This window comes from Ochotona curzoniae, unplaced genomic scaffold, assembly GCF_017591425.1.
Source record: "Ochotona curzoniae isolate NIBS_2020 unplaced genomic scaffold, NIBS_Ocur_1.0 scaffold_4506, whole genome shotgun sequence".
In the NCBI taxonomy this organism is placed as follows: domain Eukaryota; kingdom Metazoa; phylum Chordata; class Mammalia; order Lagomorpha; family Ochotonidae; genus Ochotona; species Ochotona curzoniae.
In genome coordinates this window covers 37341311-37357714 of record NW_024467119.1, presented here as the reverse complement: position 1 = coordinate 37357714, position 16404 = coordinate 37341311, and the positions used below count along the sequence as shown (strand labels likewise).

The 16404-nt window shown below is 44.4% G+C and overlaps 1 protein-coding gene across 1 annotated transcript in view; it reads left to right on the top strand.

Annotated features, from left to right (window-relative positions):
- Positions 1 to 15930, top strand: part of TSPAN5 (tetraspanin 5) — a 168089-nt gene extending 152159 nt beyond the window's left edge. Inside the window, exons 3-8 of the mRNA XM_040967456.1 lie at positions 2612 to 2758; positions 6467 to 6637; positions 9024 to 9149; positions 11489 to 11536; positions 11635 to 11751; positions 14838 to 15930. Of these exons, the coding sequence (XP_040823390.1) occupies positions 2612 to 2758; positions 6467 to 6637; positions 9024 to 9149; positions 11489 to 11536; positions 11635 to 11751; positions 14838 to 14903 (675 nt within the window). The 3' untranslated portion in view covers positions 14904 to 15930. The remainder of the gene's footprint in view (positions 1 to 2611; positions 2759 to 6466; positions 6638 to 9023; positions 9150 to 11488; positions 11537 to 11634; positions 11752 to 14837) is intronic.
- Positions 15931 to 16404: the final 474 nt, after the last annotated feature.

Below are 16404 nucleotides of genomic sequence, written 5' to 3'. Positions count from 1 at the left end.
AAAACTAAAAATCTTGCTCATCTTGCCTGTGCTTTGCAGGGTTAGCTTTCCCTCTGCTCTTGGCAGGTTCTGTCTCCAGTCCTGTCTTTGCCGGAATTTAGGATGAAGTGAGGAGAATCTGCAGTCCAACTCTGGGCCCCCAAGTGATTGCCTGTTGCCATGGAAACAGTTTCAGGCCTCTCAATTAAAACTGCCCCTGCAGGCTGGGGAGAGTAAGTATTACAGTGAGCCAAGTGCTGATCCTCCAAAGGATACCGGGAGAGGACAGATGATCCAGGAATCTACCGACAGTCAGTAGCATGCTTTCATGCCTTTTCAGGAAGAAGGATCCAGAGATTTTTAGGTGCTGGTTCGTGTACTTGCTGCACTGGGCTGCTCAGATCATCCCTTTAATCCACTGAGCTCCTTGTGTGCAGGGATGGCCCATGCAGGACTGTTTGGGAACAGTCTGATCTTTACCCAGACGTGAGGGAGGGTGAGTCATAAATCATTACAAATGGGTGAAATCATAGTGAATCTTAGAGTTGGAGGGAACCTAAAGGTCAGATGGTCCCCATTTGCCATCTGTTTTGGCCAGTGTAACGTAGACTCACAGAGTCAGCCACCTATGAGAAGGCCCATGTCTCACAGGGCAGCCTTTTCTGACCCATTATTAGATATCTGAGGATGATAGCTATGCCTCAGTGAGAGGGCACCGACACGTGTCTCTCTCACTTCCACATCTGCTGCTTGTTTCTAGTGCCAAACCAACTGAGTCTACTTCTCCCATCAAGACCTCTCCCATGGGGCCACTGTTAGGGTGTGGTAGGTTAAGCCACCACCTGTGATGTCAGTATCCCCTTTCAGAGCACTGGTTCCAGTTTGGATCCAGCTGCCTATTAAATGTATCAGGCAAGGGAGCAGAAGATAGCCCAAACACTTAAGCCTATTCCACCCATCAGGGAGTTCCAGATGAAGTTCCTGACTCTGTTCTTCAGCCTAACCCAAGCTTCAGCTTTTTTGGACATTTGGAGAGTAAAACAGTCAATAGAAAATCTGTCACTCCATGCCTTTATCACTCTGTCTTTCAAATAGATTCTTTAAAAAAAAAATTCAGGTACTAAATGTTACCAGCTAACCATAAAGTCTTCTCTTGCACTGACTGGGCAGGTCCAAAACATTAAGACTCTGAAGTCTTCACCTGTGGTTAGCACAGTTGCAGGAAGGACTGGGGGCCCCCAGCGCAGAGCCCTTGGATTTTGTCTGACTTCCTGGCCAGCTGGTTTCCCAGCAGCCCATGTGTAGGTGTAGATTCTGCTGCAGTGTTTGCTGTTATGTTTGCGCTCAACTGTTGCCTTCCTGGTGTGAGCAGTCATAGCTCAGAGCTTGAAGATGTAAGACAAGAAAGACAGAATGGATCAAATCATTGATGGCTGTGGTTTTACGAAGAGTGTGGCTGCCAAAGTGTAAATGCATCCTTCATTCCTAATTGCTTCAGTAACCCCTCAGCCTCTTGCCTGTCACTTTCTGTAAACCCTTGGCTGTGTGTGTGTGTGTGTGTGTGTATGTTTCAGCCTTTTCTTTGGACCATTTCCTTCTATGTGTTCTGCTATTTACATTCTATGTTCTGAAGTCAGCATCCCCCTAAGAAGAAGCACACAGAAAGACCAAACAAATACAAATGGTATGTTCCAAATATTCCTGCAAGCTTAAAATGCACGAAAACTCCCAAACTCAAGTGCACATGTGTGCTGACTGAGAAGCAGGTGCCTGGTTTCCTGGGGAGGCAAGGAGTGCAGAAATAGACATTCTGTTCTAGTTCCAGCAAATCGATAGGTGTGTGACTGTTGGCCGATCACCAAATCACCCTGAGTTCCATTTTCCTCAAGTATAAAATCAGATGACTACTGCTTGTTCTTGTAGGCCGTTGGGAGTGCTTTGAAAACTAATTTTAAGACTTTACAGCAAGCTATATTATACACTGGGGTATTTTGATTGGAGAATTGCAAACAGATTTAATGAAAAATATATGAAATATAGGCGATTTTGAGTACTTTAGACCCACACACATCCATAGTTTCAAATTAACAGTAGCTGACCTCCACCTAGAGAAACAGGAAGTGTCTTCCTTACAGTGTTAGAGGAAAACCTCATGGCTTCTTGCTGCCCCTTTGCTTCCTGGGAGATGCCGAGGACTTTGCAGTGGTAGCTGACTCACCTCTGTATTTTCCCTGGAGATATTAGGTGGCCTGTCCTTCCTTGCGAGGTGCTTTTGTTGCACACCTGTGTTTCTTGCTTGTTTATTTTTTACTCAATACCACTTACAGTTGAGGACATGGAAAGCAAAAGTAACATCTACTTCTCCCTGTAGAATCTGATAACACTTTATGTGGTGTTTTTTTCTTTTCCTGTATATATGTTTTTACCAAAACATGTGACAAAAATGTCAGCAATTCCTCCATATCTATTTCCTAGTCCTTTTTCTTGTAGTGTTTTTACAGTTTTAATCACACTGATAATCAAATGCCATCCAATGTTTTTCTTTAGTGGTTTTGGGGAAGAACAATAATTGGATACTAGAGAACTGGTCCCATAATCCAGTGCCTTGTTTTCTGTTCTTCTCTTCCTCCAGGGAGTCCTGTCCAACATCTCTTCCATCACTGATCTTGGTGGCTTTGATCCAGTGTGGCTCTTCCTCGTGGTGGGCGGAGTGATGTTCATTTTAGGTTTTGCAGGGTGCATTGGAGCACTACGGGAAAACACATTCCTTCTGAAGTTTGTAAGTATCATATGCCCTGCTGCCCAACCAAGAGTCAAGCTCTTTATGTTACCTCAGGAGGACACTGCCAGCACAGACAAGACAATGAGCTATACTAATGGCCCTGACAAAGCTATGGTCCAAGTCTTGCTTTGCTTTGAGGTGAGCTCTGTACATCCTGTGCCCACATTCCCCTGTTATGCTTTCTTTATAATAGAGATACCACCCCACCCCATGCCATGCATGGAAGGTTTGTACATGCCTATGCTTGCATTACAGATTTGCAGTTAAGTTCCTAACAGTTTTTGGACTAATAGAGCCCTTAAATGTGTACACATTATTTTTTTAAATGATGTCTCTCACCTTTCCACTTCGCATGTAGCAAGTCAAGAGCTGTGCAGGCAATGTCTTAGAGGAACCAGGCAGAAGGATAGTGACTAAGTCCTGTCCAGAGTAAGTCTGCCAAGCAGCAGGTTTGGTACAAGTAGAGCAACGGTGTGACGGTAAGTCTCCCTCATCCTTAGGACAAAGGTCTCCATTGTTGTGTAATCATTGTTAACGTCTTTGTAGGGAACTGTTAATCAGGGAGTTTAGAAGTATTAAAAGTGAAAGTAGAAGAGGTCAGAGCAGAACACATGGAATGTGCCAGCAAATACGTACATTGGTTCTGTAAGTGTAGCCAGGGCGCAGACCCACATGCTTGTCGGTGTGGAGCTGGCATTCCCCCAGGTGTGTGACCCACAGCCCTGAATGTGAAGCCTGCACTCCCTCTCCAAGAACAAATAGGTGATCAGAAGGCCACACATTTTTATGGGGAGGCAGGGTGGGAGGGATTTCTATAGAAGAAGATCATTGTGCTGCAGCTTTTGTCACTTATTCCTAGAGTCACTCACAGCCCTTGTTGGCACAAGGTCATCTGGGAAATGTCCATTTAAAGCAAGAAGAAAGCCTGAGACCAATCTCAATAGCCAGGCAGCGTGTGGTTCTCTTCCCCAGGGTTCCCACCATCCCATCTCCCTGCATCTTCTCATGAACAGTCCTAAGAACAGAGATCTCATTCTTCCTCACCCAGGGCACCCAGTTTTGATTTGAGCAATTGAGATTCAGAGAAGAGAAGCTCTGGGAGGCTGTTTCACCTGAACGTTGACATGAATCATGCTAACACAGAAACGTTTAATTTACTGAGCAGCTGATTCTGTGTTCTGTATACAAGAGGGTATGGTAGAGTGACCAAATTTCCAAGACTCTACCTGCCAGATTCCTCCCTTTCCTCATGTGCAAGCAAATGCTTCGTGGAGTAGTGTGTCACCTTCAGGAGAGCTTTGTCCTTGACCATGATCCGCCAACCTGCCAGTTTTCTCAGGATTTGTGTCAAAGGACTGAGCTCGCTTCACTCAGCTTTTGTGGCTTGATTGGGCCTTATACTTATGTGCTGCCAGTCTTTGATTAGATGAAGCTTCCAGCTCCAGGAAGTGTGATCCCCTTTGATATGACTTAGATGAACATTTTTTTTTAAATCATGGTAGCACCTTTAATGGGCTTTATTGTTTTTATAGCTGACAATATCAGAGCTAATTGAAGATAGAGAAATAGACACGTCTGTGAAAATTAACATCTTAATTTATAAAGTTCTCAATTGGAAATTTAAAAAAATATTGTTTCCTGGCTTTTTTAAGTACTAAAGAATATTTGAAGTGTCCTCTTTCTATATATATTTAGAATAAACCATGAAAACTGTGCCAGAATATCCTTGGCTTGACATTTAAGACGCTCCTGTTCTATATTTAAGGACTGGCATTCCCTTCCCAGCTTCCTGCTAATGAAGACCCTGCTAATACCCTATTGCTTGAACAGTGATGACTCAAGTGTTTGAAATCCTGCCACGCACATCCTGGCAGGATCCTGGACTGTGCTCTCAGCTTTAGACTAGGCCAGACCCAGCCATTATAGGAGCTAGGAGAGTAAACTAACAGATGGCAACAATCTCTGTCTGGTCTCTCTGTCTCTGAAATATTTTCTTTTCAGTGAACAGGAGCTGTGCGATAATCAGGCAGCAAATGTGAACTCAGCTCCAAACCTCTTGAAGGGTCTGATTCTATAGGGCGGTGTTGTAGCACATTGGGTTAAGCCACAACTTGCAATACTGGCATCTCATGTTATAGCACTGGTTTGAGTCCCAGCTGGTCCTCTTCCTGAACAGCTCCCTGCTAATAGGTCTGAAAAGACACTGGGTAATGGCCCAAGTCTTCTGCCTGTGCCACTCACATGGAAGACCAAGATAGAGCTTCTGACACCTGGTTTCAGCTTGCCCTGGTTCCCACTGTTGCAGTCATGGAGTAGAGCATCTCTCTGTAACTCTGTCTGTCACATGAACACATCTTAAGAAAAGAAAGAGAAAGAAAAGAAGAGAAAAAAGAAATGGTAGATCTGATGCATAATGCCAGAAAAATTGCCAAAAGAAAATCCCAGCGAAAAGATACTATACCATGAGACAAGTGAAGTTCTTAAGGTTGACTGAAGCCTGTGGATGAAGTCTGAGTCAGTCTCTACCCTCTTAGGGGAAGCTGGCTCACAGGGCTTGGCTCTTGAAGGCCTCTACCGGACACTTGATATGAGTTGACGTTAGATTTGGATTTTTGATATGTGTGTTATGTAACATGATGAGAATATTTATCAAGGGAACTGAAAACTGAACTTACCTAACCTTTATGGAGGCGCCCCTGCCTACTCCAACCCTAACTCTGCAGTCTTCAGGTCCTCACTTGAGCAGAGCTGGCCCTTCCTGTCTTTGTTCATGCCAAAGTGGGAGAAGGTTGAGGATGTGGGAGTGGTGGGACCTGGACGAAACTGTGGGCGGCAATGTGAAACCCATACAACTAAGAATAGGAGGCTCTTCCGAGTGTTCTTAGATGGGCGGGGAATTGCCCTGATGTTCCCAGCAGTTAGCGCACTGCTTACAGCCACTCCCCGTCAGCTCTTGGCTGTGTGAGCCAGGAGTCTGCCTTTGGCTGTGCTTTGAGGTCTCTAAAATGTTTCCCGAGCCTGGTGCTTCCCAGAGCATGGCGTGCATGGCTGCATTCCTGAGAACGCCCTCAACCCAAGGGTTTTGTTTTCATGCTGGGAAAAGTCTCTTCTTTTCATAGTCACACGCCACTCCCACCCAGCCCCCAACTTCCTCTTTGACCTCTTCCTCTCAGATGAACAGATCTGTTATTTTATGTGTTACAGCAGGTGCAGAGGGGAATTGAAATGGTGTCTGAGTCCATAAAAGCGATAGGTGGCACCCAGAATCAAGGCCATGGTAACAAATGACAGGCGACCTTAACATAATGGGACAGGCAATCTTTTGAGCAAGAAAAATCTTACCAGAGTTGGGAGCAGGTCATTGTTGAAGCATCTGGCAGTACATTAATCATGAAGAAACTCATTAGGCCTTAATGTGGGTCTAATGCGAAATTCCTATTATCCATGTTTGCTTATGGGTTTATTGGTTAATTACCAAATGGAACACTAGAGATCCTAAAATGTGATTGCGAAATGATTTTTAATTTTTAGAAATCCTTTCTTGGAGTGAAATACTGTAGTAATGAGCCTTAAGAAACTAAAGATTATCTGCTTTGGAGATGTGTAGCAATGAAGTATAACAGCAAAGGCTTTCGGAGAGGAACTAACTAGATCTGATCCCAGCACCCCTTGTAACTGTTCCCTCTGTGTGTGTTTTTGTCCTAGTTTTCTGTGTTCCTGGGAATTATTTTCTTCCTGGAGCTTACTGCTGGGGTCCTGGCATTTGTTTTCAAAGACTGGATCAAAGACCAGCTGTATTTCTTTATAAACAACAACATCAGAGCATACAGAGATGACATTGATTTGCAAAACCTCATAGACTTCACCCAGGAATATGTAAGTTTACATTTGGTCTCTTTTCAAGTTGGAAGCCTTCTCAGGATGCTGACCCTGGTGCAAACCCCTCCTGATTCTGCCAGTTGGAAACTCCCTCCCCTTGGGTGCATGCTTTTCTGTTTGTTTGCCTTTTTTTTCAAATTTATTATTTTCTAGCTTGCTATAAAATACAGGTCTTGCATCCTAAGTAAGAATGTCCTATTTTCACTTGTTTGCATTTGTAGTCAGTTGGAAGAAAAATTAAGAAAATCCCTGAGTGAAAGGTTTATCGTCACGCTGGCCTTTTCCTATGAGCATTGAAAAGGCTTTGCTTTGTCAGAGGCTTACAGTTTTTACTTGATTGTGAAATGTTGGTCTTTTCTTGTTGTTTGCCTCCTTTCTGGTAACCCTCCCTATATCACAATTCATAACAGTATGCTTACTAGAGTGTTTAAACACAAGTTTCCTGCAGTATGATATTTCAGATGTTATCATAGCCCATGCAAGAGAAACCAGAAGAAATTACCAAGTGCTAGAGGCTTCTGGCAAGTGAAGTCTGGCCTGCTCCAGGTCTCTGGTGACAGCGGTGTGATGGCTTAGGCGGTGCACACCAGGAGGCAGTTGTGCTCAAAATACAAAGTGGTATAAAGAGGGGGCAAAAGACCTCGGACTGGTGCCAAAAACCTGATTGACTGTGTGACTGTGGGTTAATAATGCCTTCTCTTGCTTCTGCAGAACTGAAGTAAAAATAACAATAATTGTAGTCTCACTCATGAGATGGTGGTGGCACTGTGATGTAGGTAGATGTCACTGTTAGACAAACTGGCCTTTATTGACCTGCGCTGTAAGATTGGATAAGTTGAGTGAGACTGTGCCAGTAATGTTTACAGCAAGAATGGAGGGCAACTAGGAGCTCAAGGAACCAGTGACCTTCTTGGAGTTAGTTTTCTAGAATGTGCTGGAGCCACCTAGTTAAAGGGCAGCCTCGGGGCATGGGCTGTGATCATAAGGGAGGATACTCTGAGCCCATTGATGCAGAGTAGGCTGCCTCTGCAGCGTGAAGTCAAGGCCGTTTGCATCTCCGCATCAGCATCAGCCTGGTTAGATCATAAAGGATGCAAGCTCATAGGGTTACTCCTGACTTGTCTGTATGACAAATCTGATGGAGCTTTGTAGCCACACCTGGGAGGAACCCATGCACCTGAAGACGTGGTCTACACAGCTTCTCTAGGAATGCCATTGGCTCCGTGAGATTTCGTATTTCTGTGATGGAGTTTCATGTTTTGAACTAGCTGTTGTTCTTGAAAGCCTAACATGATCCAGGCTGGATGATTTATTTAACTGGGAGGAATATAAAAATGGTCAGTCAGTCCCTGTGAGTCAGGCTCCCCTCAAGATGCACCAATTTTGATACCATTTTGCTATAATTAGGTTCCTGGCTTTTTAAGGTTGGAAATACAAATGCAGGCTCTTTTTTAAAAGTTCAGAGAAGAAGCAAATATAATACAATGTAAACCCCTAAAATATTGGCAGGGCCAGTGGCTAGATCCACTCTCCTGATTGTGCTAGTGGCTGTGCAATGTATGCACCTGTTCAAACTTACTGAATGACACATTTTGAAGATGTGCATTTTATTCTATGTTAGTCATACCTCAAGAAAACATTTCTAGAAATGACTATTAAAATAAATATTAAAAAGTTGGGCCTGGCACAGTAGCTTAGTGGCTAAAATCCTTGCCTTGCATGTGCTGGGGTCCTATGTGGGCACCGGTTCTAGTCCTGGTGGCCCTTCCTCCCATCCAGCTCCCTGCTTGCAGCTTGGGAAAGCAGTCAAGGACAGCCCAAAGCCTTGCGACCCTGCACCCATGTGGGAAACCCAGAGGAAGCTCCTGGCTCCTGGCTTTGGATCAGCTCAGTTCTGGCCATTGCAGCCACCTGAGGAGTGAATCAGTGGATGGAAAATCTTCCTCTCTGTCTCTCCTACTCTTTGTATATCTGACTTTGCAATAAAAATATAAATATCTTAAAAAACAAATATTAAAAACTTAAAGTGAGGCATATGGGTACCCTACCCATGGCTTACGTTGCTGTGTCTTGTCTGTTCTTCTAGAATATTCTCATTTCTCCTTCTAAAATGTATCCAAGCCAAACAGATTTTGTTCTGACTGGGTCCTTGGTCAGCCTAACAGCAGGAGTCTTATGCATTGCAGAAATCATAGGCCAATCACAGACCAGCACATCCTTGCAGAAGCTTCTCGGGGACATTGAGGGTGAGCTTCACTTAAAGATGAATTCTGAGCCAGAAGAGGTTAGGGCAGGTAGAAGCCAGATGTCGTCTGGTAGGTGTGCATGTGGGCACCTGGACGCCTCCGAGGAAGATGTTCTAATTCTCTCCTGTTTGCTCTAGTGGCAGTGCTGTGGGGCTTTTGGAGCTGATGATTGGAACCTAAATATTTACTTCAATTGCACAGATTCCAATGCAAGTCGAGAGCGATGCGGCGTGCCCTTCTCCTGCTGCACTAAAGATCCAGCAGTAAGTGAGCAGTGAGCACCAGCCCACCATGGGCCGGTGCCCACACATGCATCCCCACCAGCGTGGCATGGGCACGCATGGCGGTTCTCTTCCTGTAACTGCTTCTCACCTGTTTATTCCTGACTGTGGCTCAGGCAGGGGGTGTAACACTCAGATCTTCCCGGTAGGAGTCATCTCTGCTGACGTTCACATCACATCCTGCAGTGGTTCTTGTTCTGAATCTTTGTTTACGGGTATAAGCTCATTTACCTTCACAGCATTCCTACCAGCAGACACTCCTACTCCGTCGCTTTGCTGGGGAAGAAGCCAAGGCGTGCGGAGACTTAGCTGGTTCAGCTCCCACTGCCAGCCATTGATGGAGGGGAGCTTTGGTCGACCCAGGCACCTGCCTGTGTTACCTGCCGTTCTTCTTTCAGAGAAGGACAGGCTCATTGGTGAGCGCTCTGCTTGGCATTAGGGTTAGGAACCTTTTTGTCCCCACTTAGTCTGGGAAAAGTATTTGGAGTAGGCAGAGGGCCTGAGGCCAGAGAGAGCTGGGTTATATTGCATGAAAACCCAGAGCCACCCAGACCCTGGGATGGCTTAGTTGCCATGGTAGTTGCAGCTTATATTGTATGTTCCAGAACATATGTGTTTGAATAAAATACATGTGTAAAAATAATAAATAGGATATTAATGTAGTAAATGTAAACATAGTAAAATATAGACATAAAACCTACTTATAAGCCACTGCCTTCTACTGCATCTTTAGTGATTAGGGGCTGGCTTGTGGGCCTGTCCCTGGGATGGCTTCCGTGTGATTCCTTCCTGGTGAATGAAGGGCCAGCACCGAGTGTCAGAACAGCAGGTTTGACAGTCCCTGCTGCACTTGCCCCTGCTTGCTCCTAGCCATTTGGGGACTCTTCAGCCTGCCCCTGGTGACCCTGAGTGACCTCCCCTAGATCTGCCTTTTCCCCCAACAAGCAGCAGACTGCACGGACAGCTCTCCTCATTTCTGAGGTGGCAAAGCAGACCTTCCCTGCAGGCTGCCCACCAACCACATGCCAGGCTAGCCTGCTTTCCGTGGGAGATGGATGGTGCTCTGAGGTCTGGCCCACAAAGCTGCCTGCCCCACTGGTTCCTGTCCCACCTTCTCCTGAGGAGAACTGGGGCCTAAGGCGCCCATTTCCAGTCCCAGGTGGTCCCCTGTCTACCATTCCTGTTCGATGTTAGCTTCTGTTAGAATTCTGAAGAGTTTTAGAGGGCATTAAGCCTCGCTCTCAATGTCAGATTTTTGGAGTAGAGAGTCCTCCCTCCTTCAACTTGATGCTAATCCTAGTGGCCCCACACCTGGCAGAAGGGGAAAAGAAGCTAACCCAGAAAAACAGAACCATGTTTCTGATCAGGTCCTGAGATCTGTCTGTGTGATACACAAGTGGTTTATTTTTTAATTATTGAAATAAGCCATTCCCATTGAAAAACCACTTCAATAATGCCAAAGTATGTAGAATAAAATGTAGACATCTGGAATATTATTCAGCTGTAAAAAAGAAATTTGTCATTGACAGCCAAATGCTTGGAACTGGAGTACCTCATGTTGAGTGAAATAAGCCAGACAGGGAAAGACAGATGTTACATGTTCTCCCTTATATGTGGGAGCTAATATAGAAAAAAGGAAGGAAGGGAGAGAAGGGGAGGGTTCCTGTCAGTTCTGTTGGCAAACAGTGTTTTGTCAAACTTTGTTTTAAATATCTGTCCCACAAATTAGTGGGAATTATATACTACTGTGATATTTTAGCCTTTATACAAGTGAAATTGAGCCTCTTCTCATTTGATTAGTTTATAACTCTTGCCTATTTTCCTGCTGGGCTATGGTCTTTTTACTTGTTGAACTCTTTATTTAAGTAAAACCATTAAGCCTTTGACTTATGTAAATTTAAAATGTTATCTTTTAGTAATAAACCATTTAAAAGTTGAAATTTCAAAGCGTCCCTCAGAGAGCCTGAATGGGGATGAGCTTCATGTGCCTTCAGTGTGGTTTGAATCTGACTCCACCTCTGTATATTCCACATGCCTCTTGAGGTCAGCAGTACTTTGCATCTGGAACCTCCTGCAGAATATCCTTTCTGAGAACAGAAGCCTGAGCCACAGGTCTCTCCATTTGTAAAACAGGAGAGACTTACTAGCGTCTGAAGAGTCTCCTAATAATGACATGAGATACAAGACATATTGTGTTCGCCACAGTGTCTGTGTTGAGATAAACACGTTACAGACACACCATGGGGCTCTTCCATTCATTCCCATCAGGGCTGACTGTATAACAAGAGTGAATTACAGTTTTCTCTTCTTTCCCTTACCAGGAAGATGTCATCAACACTCAGTGTGGCTATGATGCCAGGCAAAAACCAGTAAGTGGGCCTTATCTTGTTGCTTAGCAAAAAGGAGAGCTTTTGCATATGCATAGTGCTATATCTGTGACACTCTGTTCTTTTCTGCCCTTGTAAAGGAAGTTGACCAGCAGATTGTAATATACACAAAAGGCTGTGTGCCCCAGTTTGAGAAGTGGTTACAGGACAATTTAACCATCGTGGCTGGCATATTCATAGGCATTGCATTGCTGCAGGTAAGTCAAGGTTCTTCATGGACACTACATGGCAAGGTTCCCCTAGGAGCACTCTTTAGAATGGGAGGTTTGCTGAATCACCTAACATTGTAGTTTGTAAGACACATTAGATGGCTTGGGAATAAAACTGTTTGGTGCTTTATTAAAGCCCTGTTTTTAGATCCTATATACTTCAGGAAACCTGTGTTCGTTTTTAAGCTGGTGAGATCAGTTGGGTCAGTGGTTGTCTGCTGGCATTTTGTCATGCCCATTGGGTCAGGAATACTGATCGGGAGAAGCAGGTCTCCGTGGTAAGGGCAATTCACAGAGCTTCTGTCCCCTTTCTTGCCGGGCTGCATTACTTGCTTAGCCTGCATTTCTTGGACCCTACTAAACTCTGAAAGGTATGGATGTGACACTTGGCGTCGAGAATCACAAGCAGGGCCCACAATCTAGAGAAAGGAAAGCTGTAGATAAGCAGCAAAACACCTTGCATCCTTGGGAAGCAAGACAATTTTGTTAAAGGTGGCATACTCCTCAGATTGATGTATAGATTTCATGTAATCTTTGTCCAAATTCTAGCCACCATTTTAGCCATACATAACACGTGCCTGCCTTAAATTCATACGGAAGTGCAAGGACCCAGAAAAGCCAAAATGAACTTGAAAATGAATAAGTTGGAAGAATCGTAGTTCGCAGTTCAAAACTTTCCACAGAGCTATAGTAAGCAAGATAGCATGCACTAGCCATTATAGATCAGTGGAATAGAATTAAAAATCCTGAAATAAGCCAACAAGGGAACCAACCATTTCAGTGAGGGAACAGCAGACATTTTCAAGAAATGGTTATGGAAAAAGTGAATATCTGCATACTTCATACCTTATAGAAATATTAATTGAAAATAGATTAAGGGCATAAATATAAAAGCTATTTTTTCATTTTGAGTCAGAGAAATCATTTGGATCTGTAGTTGCCTGCTGGCATTCCATTATTTCCATTGTCTCAGTAATACTTCGTTGGCACAGCTAGGGCAGACAGGATCGGCCAGGGGTGGATTTCAGTGGTAAGGATAGGACTTACAGGAGTTTCACTGTCAAAACATAGAAGAAAATATGAAAGTAGATCTTTGTAACTATAGATTAAGCAATGTTTTCTAAGCTGGCATCACCAAAAGCTTGGGCAACCAAAGAAATTATAGATCAATAGGACTTCATAAAGCCTAAAACTTCTATGATAGGGCCAGGGTGGTGTTCCTGTTAATGAACTATTTGAGACCAAATTTCTACACTTCCAATCCAGCTCCCTGATAAGAGAAATTGAAAAGACTATCCTCATAATGAAAAAAAAAATTGTAAATCACTGTCCTATAAGGATCTGATATCTACAGTATATGAAGAAGTTTGCAACTCAACAATATAAGGAAAAGTCAGTTGTAAAATGGTATTGGCAGTTCTCCAAAGAGGATAAAAGTGACTACTATGCATGTGAAAAGTTATCAACATTATTAGTCATTTAAAAATGGGGAATCAAAAGCACAGTGAGGTACTGTTTTACATTCTTGAAGATTAAAATGAAAAAGGCTGGCAATAACATGTATTGCTGTGGATGTGGAGAAATTAGAAGCCTTACACATTGTTGGAAGGAATGTTGCTGGTACAGCCTCTTCAAAAAGCAATTTGGCAATTCCTAACAGGTTACACATAGGATTACCGTATTACCATATGACTTATAGGAATGTCCCCAAAAGAATTGAAAACATATGTTCACCCAAAAACATGTCTGCAAGTGTTCATATAACTTTTTATTCACAGTAACCAAAAGGTGAAAACAGTGAAGATAATGCACCAATTTATAAGTGGATAAACACATAGTATAGTCATCCGATGCAACAGTGTTTGGCCATCAAAAGGGATGAATTGGCCATTCTTGCTAGACAGTCACCTTGGTTTCCTGCCTCAGAGAACCTTGAAGAAACTTTGCATTGCTCCTGCACCCTGGGCGGTCATGCAGTCAGACCTTCACCACCACCTTGCCATAGCACTAGACTGGCCATAGACCCCACCACCAACAGTGCAGCCATGCTCGCTTCACAGCCCTATCTTCAGGATCCAGTGGCCAGATGAACCTGGAGCTCCACATCTCTTCCCTCTCTCTGCCAGTGGCCTGCCTCAGGAGGAGAGGCAAGTTAGTGAGCCATCAGAGAAGTTGAAGAACTGATGAGGTAGCTAAATCTTCATTCTCAGAGAAGGAAGACTGGGAGAGTGGGTTACATGGAATGGAATCTGCATTTGACTTGGAAAAATCCAATCACTACTGGAAAGGCACAATCTGGCCTCTGATTAAAGGGATCCTCACTTGAGTGACTTTATTGAGACTCGTTGTCAGTAGGTGAAATCCATCCAAGAATTAAGTGACCACATAAAATAACTTGCTTCTGGAATCTGGCCTGATTGAATATTTGCTTCACACACATGCCCTTGGAGACAGGAGTGTTTAGAACTAAGCTTTAGGCTAACTTTCCCACAGGTAGAAGGCAACTTGTCTGGTCACCGAGGCAGTTCAGTGCATGTTGGAGGAACTTTTACCCCTTCTGGAAGTTTTCACCAAAGAATCTACCCAAATAAGCTCTCATTGGTACCATTCCTTCAAATAAAGACATGTGACCCCTCTGCCTCTCCAAAATAATTGAGCTACTTCCTGGTATATGTGGCTGACCCCTGAAAACATCCTCCTACATGTAAAGAAAAAAGACACAGAAGTCACATGCTGTATGAGAGCATTTGTGTGAAATGTTGAGAGTAGGCAAAGCAGATTAGTGGTTGCACGGCTATAGGGATGGGTAATGGAAATGACTCTCATGGGTGCAGGGTTTCTTTCTGGGTAACGTTCTATAATGAGATAGTGGGGATAATCGCATAGCCTTGTGAGTATATTAAAACCTGCTGAATTATACACAATCAAAGGATACAGCTCACTTTGTATAAATTTTATCTTTGATTTAAAATCTTTGATTTTTTTTTTTTAAAAAGGGGGTATATGGCAGCCAAAGAAAGCTCAGTGAAGTTGAAAGTTTCACCCTTTGACTCGTTCTCCTTTTCTTTTCTCAGATTTTTGGGATATGCTTGGCCCAGAATTTGGTTAGTGACATCGAAGCTGTCAGGGCCAGTTGGTGAGCCCCTTGCCATAGCCCTGTAAGACACTGGACACGCCCAGCCTTCACCACCTTCCCACGTGCACGGACCGAGTGCAGAGGCCTCCTGCCGCCCACCCGATGGAGCTGCCGAGAACTTGTTTCGTGGGGGGTGAACCTGGGCAATGCTGCTCCCTGATGGAATTTTTTTAAACAAATCACCAGTATGAAAGTTGTTGCGCCGTGAATCTCTACTGTAGCCATGAGTTTATGGATGGTTGGACGCGTACCAAAAAAGCCAAGCGGGGAGTGGGGCAGGTGGGACGGAAGCTGTGGAAGGCGCTGTCTTGTCCTCTGCTGCACTAACTGGAGGACCAGGAGAGGAGGTTCTGCCCATTCCATCCTCAAGAGACTGAGGGACCATCTTCTGTCCTGGGGTCTGAAGAAGCTCAGCTATTTGGACATGCGGCCTCCTGCTTGGGAAGACAGTGGCTTTTTGGCATGCCACCACGCCCATTTCACAAAGCTGAAGAAGAAAACATCTTGTGTTTGGGTTCAGATACTTTTAATCACATCCAACAAGCGACTTGGGTGGACGCCCTTGCCCCGTCTACTTATTAACAAGGTGGTGTGTCCTATGGGCATGAGCAGGCGTGTCAGAAGACTCTGCGATGCTGTATTTTAGCAGGACTGAGCTTTTTTTCCCCCCCAAGTAGGATTGAGCTTTATTTATCCATGAAACCCAAGGAGAGAATGAGGTTAATGAGAGGCATTAGTGAAATACTCCTTACCACCAAATCTGTGGTTGGATTCTTCGGAAATTCTCAAATACTCTGGGTTGTCTGATTGTTCTGTTTTGTGTTTTTTGTCTTCCAAAGGTGAAAGCTATGAGAGACTCTGTTCCTCTTACATTCTAAAGTGTTGTCTTACTCAGTTGGAGTTTTTTGGGGGGAGGGGTATAATCCTAAACTGCATGACCTTTGGATCTGAACCTGCCTTCTCCCTTTCCTGCCATCTTGCCTGCAGAGCATTGGAGCTGTCACTCTGCATCAATTGCATAGGCTCACTGCCTTGTGATGGTGTGGGGAGGCAGGCCAGCCCAGCTGGGAAGTGACCGGCTGCTCCTTCACAGATACTTCCATGGACTGAGGGTCCATCCAAGTAGCCTGTTTTGTACCTTCTCCTTCCTTCTCTTTGAATGCAATTGAACCCAGTTCCAAAATAGTTGACACCATCAAACACCTTCTAAAGGGAGATTCTTCTTGCAGTCTTAGTTTGCTGTTATTAACAGAAGGAGATAGTGCACGGCCAGGACCCCTTCTGGTCTTTTACTGTAGAGCAGCCATCGGAACAGTAACAAAGCACAAATATTCTGGAAGCGAGTGTGTGGGAGCAGGGCACCTGTTTTGAGCCACATGTTGGGGCAGCCACCTCAGGGGCTGCCGTCGTCCTTGCTGCACTCCGGGTGGGAGTAACGACTTCTGCCCCCTGGGTTTTAATTCAGCTGGTGTCTGCGAGCTCCTGCTCTGTGGGGAGCAAATATT